The following is a 10,186-nucleotide window of genomic DNA, read 5'->3' as shown; positions in this document are numbered from 1 at the left end:
GCTGGATCTGTCTGCTGCTTTTGACACTGTCAATCATCAGATCCTCCTGTCCGCCCTCTCATCACTGGGCATCACAGGGATTCCACTTCGCTGGTTTGAATCCTATCTCACTGGTAGGTCTTTCAGAGTGGCCTGGGGAGGAAATGTATCCAAAGCACATCAACTGGTCACTGGGGGTCCTCAGGGATCAGTTCTTGGACCCCTCCTCTTCTCCATATACACTACATCACTGGGTCCCATCATACAGGCACATGGCTTCTCCTACCATTGCGATGCTGATGACACACAGCTCTATCTCTCATTTCAACCAGATGATCCAACGGTAGCTGCACGGATCTCAGGCTGCCTGGAGGACATCTCGGCATGGATGAAAGAACATTACCTACAGCTCAACCTGGCAAAGACTGAGCTTCTTGTCTTCCCTGCCACTCCAACTCTACAGTATGATTTTTCCATCCAGCTAGGCTCCTCTAAAATTACCCCATCAACTTCGGTCAGAAATCTTGCTGTAATCTTTGATAACCAGCTGACCTTCAAAGAACACATTGCAAAGACCGCTTGATCTTGCAGGTTTGCATTGCACAACATCAGAAAAATAAGGCCCTTTCTAACGGAGCATGCTGCACAACTTCTTGTCCAGGCCCTTGTCATTTCTAGGCTGGACTACTGAAATGCTCTTCTGACTGGACTTCCATTAAGCACAATTAAACCTCTACAAATGATTCAGAATGCAGCAGCACGACTGGTCTTCAACGAGCCCATGTTACACCTCACTTTATCTCCTTACACTGGCTACCGGTTGCGGCTCACATCAAGTTCAAGACATTGATGCTTGCATATAGAACAGCCACAGGCTCAGCACCCGCCTACTTCCACTCACTATTACGAATCTACATCCCCTCCAGAAGTCTGAGATCCGCTAGTGAGCGACGCCTCATGGGACCATCACAGAGTGGCTCAAAATCACTTTCCAGAACATTTTCGTTCACCATTCCTGGCTGGTGGAATGATCTTCCCACCCCTATCCCGAATGCTGAATCCCTGACAATTTTCAAGCGACAGCTGAAAAGTCATCTCTTTCCATGCTACTTGACTTCATCCTAAATAAAAAAAAAAACTTTGTCTTTCTCTTTATTTATTCCTACCCTTTCTTGCTTCTACTTATATTTGAACAATGCCTAAAACTTGGTATTAGAAGCACTTCCTGTGTCTGTTTGCCTCTTTAAGAAGAGTCGCTTTATGTATTCCCCAATTGTAAGTTGCTTTGGATAAAAACGTCTGCAAAATTACTAAATGTAAATGTAAATGCTTAACTGATCAGTATCAGCTCTTCTCAGTCCACATTTGATTCAGATTTGTCGGACATACAGGTATTCAGTGCGAGCTTCATGCTTTCTAAACATACTGTATCTCCACTTGAACTTGCAATTATTCTGCTTATTGTACATATAAAATACAAGAAGTTTATATCAGTAGTCACATATCCATAATTGTGACCACAAAGTCTGTTTACAATGTCTACCATTGTAACATGTTTACACCTGAGAAAGTGTATCTTGTAATATATAAACATAAACATATGTCATAAATATATTTATTTTAATCTGCACAACTCTGAATATATTGGATTGATTTTAATAACATTACTGTACTTAAAGTGTACACTAAACATACATTCCTTTAGGAATATACAAGTATCAGATCGGGATAAGGTATCGGCAGATACTCAATATTCAATGTTCGAATATGATCGGGGGCACAAAAAATCTGATCGGGACATCCCTAATGTAAACCAATTTATGTTGTGTTTGTGTGTATGTCAGGGGCAGTTTGAGAGCTAGTCAGTTCCCTTTCAAGTGAAATGTATGAAAAACAATACATGATAACTATTATTCCCTGTTTCTTGTTGGCCTCAATAATCCTCTTCTCTAGCTAGATTATGCTTTTTTGTAGCCAGATGGTGTAGCTATGGCAAGGGTTACTACAGATTCAAGCACTTTTCGAGTACTTTCAAGCAGTGACACTCTGTGCTTTTCAAGGGTGGGGAGGCTATTTATAATAAACTTTAACAATAATAAAATGTACTTCACGATAATCATTTGTTATTAGCCACATGTTGTAAAGTTCTGCCTATTGAAGAACTCATTCAGTCATCTAATAAATAACCCATGATTCCAGGCAGGACAAAATACAATGATAGAAAGCTCAATGTTCAATAAATAATCAGATGTACATTATATGCAAAAATAGCTCAGAAGCAAACTATAGTAAGATAAACTGCTATAGAAATGAATTGTAGTACCCATGTCATTACACACACACACACATATAAATAAATAAATAAAGTTACTGGCGTAATGTATTTGAAAAAAATAACTCAGATATTTCCTTCTAAATTAAAAAGTAATGCTTTACATTACTAGTTACTTAAAAAAGTAATCTGATTACGTAACTCACGTTACTTGTAATGAGTTAACCCAAACACTGCATATATATATATATATATATATATATATAGTCATGTGAAAAAGTTAGGACACCCTCTTTAATTCCATGGTTTTCCGTATCAGGACATAATAAAAAAATAATAATCTGGTCCTTGACAGGTCTTACAATTTGGAAAATAAAACCTCAGATGAACAACAACACATGACATATTGCACCGTGCCATTATTTATTTAGCAAAAATAAAGCCAAAATGGAAAAATCATTTGTGACAAAGTTAGGACACCCTTACTATTAACATAAGAATTAAGAGGGTAAGTAGCTGTCAGGCACTGCTAATCAAAAGCCTTGATTAACTGATCAACAAGTGTGAGTACCTCTATAAAAGCAGAAGTTTTGGCAGTTTGCTGGTCTGGAGCCTTCAGGTGTGTGTTAACACAATGCCAAGGAGTTAAGACATCAGCAATAATCTTAAAGAAGCAATTGTTGCTGCCATCAATCTGGGAAGAGTGACATGACCATTTCCAAACAATTTGAAGTCCATCATTCTACAGTGAGGAAGATTATTCACAAGTGGAAGACATTCAAAACAGACACCAATCCTCCAAGGAGTGGACGTCTCAGCAAATTCACCCAAAGATCAGACCGTGTAACGCTCAGAGAAATGGCAGGCAACCCAAGAACTACACCGCAGACTCTACAGGCCTCAGCTAACATGTGAAATAATAAAGTTCATGACAGTACAATTAGAAAAATATGGGACAAGTATGACATGTTTGGTATATATATGAATATGTATATACATGTACATATTTCTTAAATATATTCATGTTTGTGTGTGTGTGTGATTATATATACATTTAAATGTAAATAGTACACATACATTTATTATGTAAACACAACACACTTGACAGCACTGTTTATTATTGTTGTTAAACAATAACAATATTAGAAGTAATAATAATAACAGTGATTTATTATTAGTACTAATTATTATTATTGTTATTATATTGTTTATAAATTATATTCCATTTCTACATTATTTGTTTTCACTAACTCAACATGAGTGAAAATGAGTTTATGTTAAAGACGTGATGACCATGTTTACCCAGAAGCCCTTGAGCCAACACTAACACTGCTAACATTGTTCTTTTCGTCTGAACTTCCAGAGAAACCGTTGAAAGATGGGGAAGACGCAGCTGACCAGACCCTCTCAGACTCTCTTTTTGCACACTGGGGTCATGACCTCGGCCCAGAGAGCCGCAAGGTGGCTCTGAAAAAGTTCCAGTACTACGGTTACAACGGCTACCTCAGCGACAGACTCTCTCTAGACAGAGCCATCCCAGACCTCAGGCCCGACGGGTGAAACAATCACTCACTGCTCACCACCTTCTCCTCTCTCACTCTTATTAGCATATATATATACACAGCCTTTGTTCTTTTACAAACATCGATTTTCCTTTATCATCATGGTCACAGTGAACAAAAGGAATCGCTTAGAAGAAGATAAGATAGGGGAATGTCTTCATATATCATCAGTCTCAATCATCAGTTGTTGTTTTTTTGTAAAAAATGTTTTAAATAGTCTCCTGCACACAATAGTGTGTCAAAAAAGCCTCAAACAATAAAATAATTTATGATTTTTTAAAATGTATTTCATATAATGCGATTGTTGAAGAAAATGTAATAATAATTCAAGAATAAATGCAAATTTACTTATACTTTTTTACAATTTAATATGACAATACAAACTGTATATTACTATATCTATCTATATCTAACTATCTGTCTATCTATCTATCTATCTAAAAAAAAAATATATATATATATATTTTATATATATTGAGCTTGTATATATATATAAAGTCATGTGAAAAAGTTAGGACACCCTCTTTAATTCCATGGTTTTCCGTATCAGGACATAATAAAAAAATAATAATCTGGTCCTTGACAGGTCTTACAATTTGGAAAATAAAACCTCAGATGAACAACAACACATGACATATTGCACCGTGCCATTATTTATTTAGCAAAAATAAAGCCAAAATGGAAAAATCATTTGTGACAAAGTTAGGACACCCTTACTATTAACATAAGAATTAAGAGGGTAAGTAGCTGTCAGGCACTGCTAATCAAAAGCCTTGATTAACTGATCAACAAGTGTGAGTACCTCTATAAAAGCAGAAGTTTTGGCAGTTTGCTGGTCTGGAGCCTTCAGGTGTGTGTTAACACAATGCCAAGGAGTTAAGACATCAGCAATAATCTTAAAGAAGCAATTGTTGCTGCCATCAATCTGGGAAGAGTGACATGACCATTTCCAAACAATTTGAAGTCCATCATTCTACAGTGAGGAAGATTATTCACAAGTGGAAGACATTCAAAACAGACACCAATCCTCCAAGGAGTGGACGTCTCAGCAAATTCACCCAAAGATCAGACCGTGTAACGCTCAGAGAAATGGCAGGCAACCCAAGAACTACACCGCAGACTCTACAGGCCTCAGCTAACATGTGAAATAATAAAGTTCATGACAGTACAATTAGAAAAATATGGGACAAGTATGACATGTTTGGAAGGCTTGCCAGAAGAAAGCCTCTTCTCTCTAAAAAAGTATGGCAGCACAGTTTAGGTTTGCAAAGTTGCATCTAAACAAACCATAAGACTTTTAAAACAATGTCCTTTGAACAGATGAGACCAAGGTGGAGATTGGCCATAATGCACAGCAGCACGTTTGGTAAAAACCTAAAGAGCATATCAGCACAAACACCTCATATCAAAAGATACACATGCTGGTGGAGGGCTGATGATTTTGGGCTTGGTTTGTAACACCACAGGACCTGGGCACCTCACAGTCATTGAGTCGACCGTGAACTCCTTTATATACCAAAGTTGTCACGGTGCGTGCGGGGAGATGAAGCGAGGACTCAATCGCTGGAGAAATGGTATTTTATTTTAGTAAAAAACGAAACCAAAACAAACTCAAACCACCCCGAAGGGGAAAAACAGACAGGCAGAGCTAAAGCTGCACACATGCAGACACGAAACACACACAATGAGAAATGACGGATCAGCACAGGATGACAGACACAAGGAGAATAAATAGTAACCAAACGAGGAGGCTAACGAGGGAGACACAGGTGGAGCAACTAAAACAATAACGAGGTAACAAGATGGGAGGGGCCAGACAATAGACAGGAGAGAGCACATGGCAACAGACAAACACAACACAAGCCATGTGCTCCCAGAACACAGTCATCTGGTGGCCCTCCTGGGCACACCCGCTGAAGACTGTGACAAAAGTATTCTAGAGTCAAATGTGAGGACATCCATTCGGCAGCTAAAGCTTGGCCAAGACTGGGTGATGCAACAGCACAATGATCCCAAGAAAACCAGCAAATCTACAACAGAACAGCTGAAAAGAAAAGAATGAAGGGGTTACAATAGTCCAGTCAAGGTCAAGACCTCATCCTGACTGAAATTGCACATCAGCGGGGTCTGCGTGGAGAGGGTTCTGCCCTTCAGATTCTTGGGCATGAACATCGCTGAGGATCTTTCCTGGAGCACAAACACTTCAGCAGCGGTCAAAAAAGCACAGCAGCGACTCTATTTCTTGAGGACACTGAGGAAGAACCATCTACAAGAGCAGCTGCTAGTGTCCTTCTATCGCTGAGCCATTGAAAGTGTGATAGCTTACTGCATCTCTATGTGGTACTCCAGCAGCTTAGCGGCAGACAAGAAAGCTCTCCAGTGGGTGATCAGTTCGGCACAAAAAATCATTGGCTGTCCTCTGCTTTCCTTAAAAGAACTTTACACTGCATGCTGCCTTGGAAGGGCATCGAACATTTTAAAGGATCCCTTCCATCCTGGACATAATTTGTTTAAATTGCTGCCCTCTGGTAAACGTTTTAGGTCCATCAAATCACGGAACAATAGACTTGAGAACAGCTTTTATCCCAGCGGTATACGGGAGCTGAACGCTGTCAGCACACACACACACACACACACACGCACACACAACACACACACATAAAAAATGAGAAATATGATGAAAATTACAGGCCTCTCTCATCTTTTTAAGTGGGAGAACTTGCACAATTGGTGGCTGACTAAATACTTTTTTGCCCCACTGTATCTGATGGGGCATCTTATATCTCAACCGACACAGGTTAACAACACCCTCTGTATACCGCTGTGTGTGTGTCTATTTAGTATAAGTTTATATTATTCAGTTTGTGTTTGTGTGTTTATTCTGTTGCACTTACCTGTCTTTTATTGTGTACAATATCATGCAGCACTTTCTGCTCACCGTGCAATATTTCTGTGCAATATCTGACTGTTCATTTTGCTGTTATGATTTCTCTTCTAATTAAATTAGATGTTTAGCTTGCACTAATTTATGTGTGATTGCACTGTATGGATTGTTCTAATTTAACTGTACTTTTAGTATAGTGACAATAAAAGAATCTTGAATCTTAAAATTCTGTGATTATAGCTGTGTTTAAACAAATGCCCTTAAACCTCAATAAACTGGAGCGATGTTGTAAAGAAGAGTGGGATGAAATTCTTCCAGAACGATGTGAGAGACTGATAAAGCAATTGAAGGCAATTGAATCATAGGGTGTCCTAACTTTGTCACACATGGTTTTTCCATTTTGGCTTAATGTTTGTTAATTAAACAATAACACAGTGTGATATGTAATGTGATGTTGTTCATCTGAGGTTTTATTTTCCAAATTTGCCAAGGACCAGATCATCTTTTATTATGTCCTGATACAGAAAACCATGGAATTGAATAGGGTGTCCTAACTTTTTCTCATATATCTATATATATATATGATGTGAGTGTGAGAGAGATGTCAGTGTGCGAGTCCAGTGATGGACTGGCCATCTGTTCAGGGTGTTCTCCACCTGTGGCCTGAAATACTGGGACAGGCCCCAGCGGTTTCAAAAATGCATGGATGGATGGACACTCTAAGAAAAAAATATCAGCCATTTTTAAGGATGATGTTCAAAATTTAAGCACATTCCAAACTTTGGACACTTTAAAATTATAACAGTTAAATCTAGCATTTCCAAACTTTTAAAACTGCCCATAATAACTATTCAAACCTTGAGCCCTTTGGGTCCTGGACAACTGTGTAGAACAGGGGTCACAACCCTAATTAACACACCTGAACCAGCTAATCAAGGACTTAGGTGGATCTTAGGTAGATCAAGGCAGGTGTGTTGAGGCAAGTTGGAGCTAAGCGTGGTGACCCCTGGTGTAACATCTCCTATATCTGTCAATTAGCCCTAGCCAGTGCTTCTCAAACCTTTCTTGAACAAAACATTTTGTATATCTCTCTCATTTAACACACCTGATTGAACTCAACCCATTAGTGGAGACGGCAAGACCTGAATTGTGTGTTCAAAATGTGCAGTGGTGAGGGGGCTTCAGGATAGGTTTAAGAAGCACAACAAGGGTTTTAAATTTTGCAGATTACATGCAGCTTTGAAAGAAAAATAATCGTAAAAATGATGTACAATTATTCATGGAACATCTTTATTCTGTCTGATGTCAAAGCAGTGACAGATCATTTGACGCACATACATTCAAAATTAAATTAATACAGGTAAGATCAATCAAAACAAAATTTCACTCAATATTTGTGCCTAGATATTTTTAGGTGAAACTGCTTTTTTTTCAAACATTTTTATCAACATGCTGTAACAGGTTGATTTTTGTTTTAACAAATTTATTATTTTTTTTTTAATCTGATGCTCTCATCCAACAACTGGCTTTCAATTCATGCATTTTCTGTGTTGTGAAAGTTGTTTGGGTGTATGTATTTTGTCTATGTATTTTCTTATCAATGATATCAGATCGACTTTTTTTATAGTGTGGATCATGTTGGAGAGGTCATGATTACAGCAGGACTACGCAAATGTAAGTCTACAGACACACAACTTCTGTCTTTGGTTTGTTGTGTTTTAAATGTTATTTTATTGTGTCTAGATGCCTGTGATCTCACACTGGATCCAAACACAGTGAACATTCATCTTCGTCTGTCTGAGGAGAACAGAAAGGTGACACGTTTGGAGGAGCAGCAGTCATATCCTGATCATCCAGACAGATTTGATTTCTTTCCTCAGGTTGTGTGTAGAGAGAGTCTGTCGGGACGCTGCTACTGGGAGGTTGAATGGAGCGGGTGGAGGGGGGCTGTTATATCAGTGGCACATAAAGAAATGAGCAGGAAAGGAGGACGTGAAGATTGTAGGTTTGGGTTCAATGAAAAGTCCTGGAGCCTTGATTGCTCTGATGACATTTTCACTGTCTGGCACAATAAACTTAGCACTGACGTACCCGTCCCATACTCCAAGAGAGTAGGAGTCTATCTGGACTGGCAGGACGGCACTCTGTCATTCTATAGTGTCTCCAAAACACACACACTCGCACACTTACACACATTTTACTCCACATTCACTGAACCTCTCTGTGCTGGATTCAGGGTTTTTATTGACACTTCCGTGTCTCTTCGTCAAAATTGGAAAGATTCGATACAATAGGGTGAAAGGTATTTGGAAGGGGTTGAGAAGTTTGGAATATTCACAAATCATTAACATGCAAGAATCAGCTCATGTTTAAGCTGTCGTTAAAGCCAATAGACCATACCAAATACAAAAAACATTCTGAACATCATCTAAATTTAGACAGAAGAACTTATGTAATTACATGAATATATGACTTCCTGCACCTTGCGACACCTATTCAGTTCAGTATTCAGAGACCCATTCAGTCATAGTGCGGTAATAAGAAAACAGTCTAGATACTTCCTGATCACTGTAAAATGTAGCACATAAATTAACAGTAAGCAGTGTGTTAAACAAGGTTAAAAATAACATCAGCCATTTCAGTCTGATATTAATAGTTTGGTTTTCAATGTGCCTGGACATGTTGTAATTTAATCCTGATAAAGATTAGGGGTGAGGTCACATAAGGACGACTGGCTGGCCCACCTGATCAAAGCTGCCAGATTAAACTAGTGGTCTGAAAATAAAACTGTATGTAATTAATATCAGTTGTGTACATATCTAGAGTTGTAATGTGTATTTCTACAAATGCAGTGTGCAGCACTGATGCTGATTTACACAGATAATTTGTACTGTGCTGTTTTATGTCATTTTCAAAGTTCTAACACGTTAACAAAAATAGCATATATTGTGCTCTAGCTCTTAGAGTAGCACAGCTGCTTTCAAAACAATGTAGCTTTTCCAGTAACAACCAAACTTTTCCAACCTTATCAATTTAGCTCAGTAATGCGACTGATAAAAGTTTCCACAAAATATAAAAAAAAACAGTTTTTAACATTGATAATAATAAGAGCTATTATTAATAACTGAGCACCAATAATAATTGAGCATTAGAATTTGTTAGAATTTATGTACTGCTTTGACATATTGTTTTGACCAATGCTGTATAGCTGTTTTGAGGTGTTTTTATTGTCAAACTACACATTTGTTAATGATTAAATATGCCATTATTTTATATGAAGACGTTAATTGTCTTTAATTGACAAAATATTTTAGTTTGTCTTAAGCCCTAGACACACTGCATGATTTCCGGCTGTCCCAGACGAAAGACTGGCATCGTGAAACAATCGTGGCGATTTCTGTGATCGTGGCTCCTAATCGGTGGGCCTGTGTCGTACAGTGAGAGAGGTTCAAAGATGGTCGTTGTCACGGTCTTGCGACCAAAGATAGC

The 10,186-nt window shown here is 38.3% G+C and overlaps 1 protein-coding gene across 1 annotated transcript in view; it reads left to right on the top strand.

Annotated features, from left to right (window-relative positions):
* Positions 1–8,991, top strand: part of LOC107549167 (protein NLRC3-like) — a 44,575-nt gene extending 35,584 nt beyond the window's left edge. Inside the window, exons 6-7 of the mRNA XM_016230156.1 lie at positions 8,325–8,371; positions 8,441–8,991. Coding sequence (XP_016085642.1) covers positions 8,325–8,371; positions 8,441–8,991 — 598 coding nt within the window. The remainder of the gene's footprint in view (positions 1–8,324; positions 8,372–8,440) is intronic.
* The last annotated feature ends 1,195 nt before the right edge of the window (positions 8,992–10,186 follow it).

This window comes from Sinocyclocheilus grahami, unplaced genomic scaffold (assembly GCF_001515645.1).
Source record: "Sinocyclocheilus grahami isolate Dianchi unplaced genomic scaffold, SAMN03320097.WGS_v1.1 scaffold364.1, whole genome shotgun sequence".
Taxonomy (NCBI): domain Eukaryota; kingdom Metazoa; phylum Chordata; class Actinopteri; order Cypriniformes; family Cyprinidae; genus Sinocyclocheilus; species Sinocyclocheilus grahami.
Note: the sequence above shows the minus strand (reverse complement) of the source record. Positions and strands in the feature narration are given on the sequence as shown.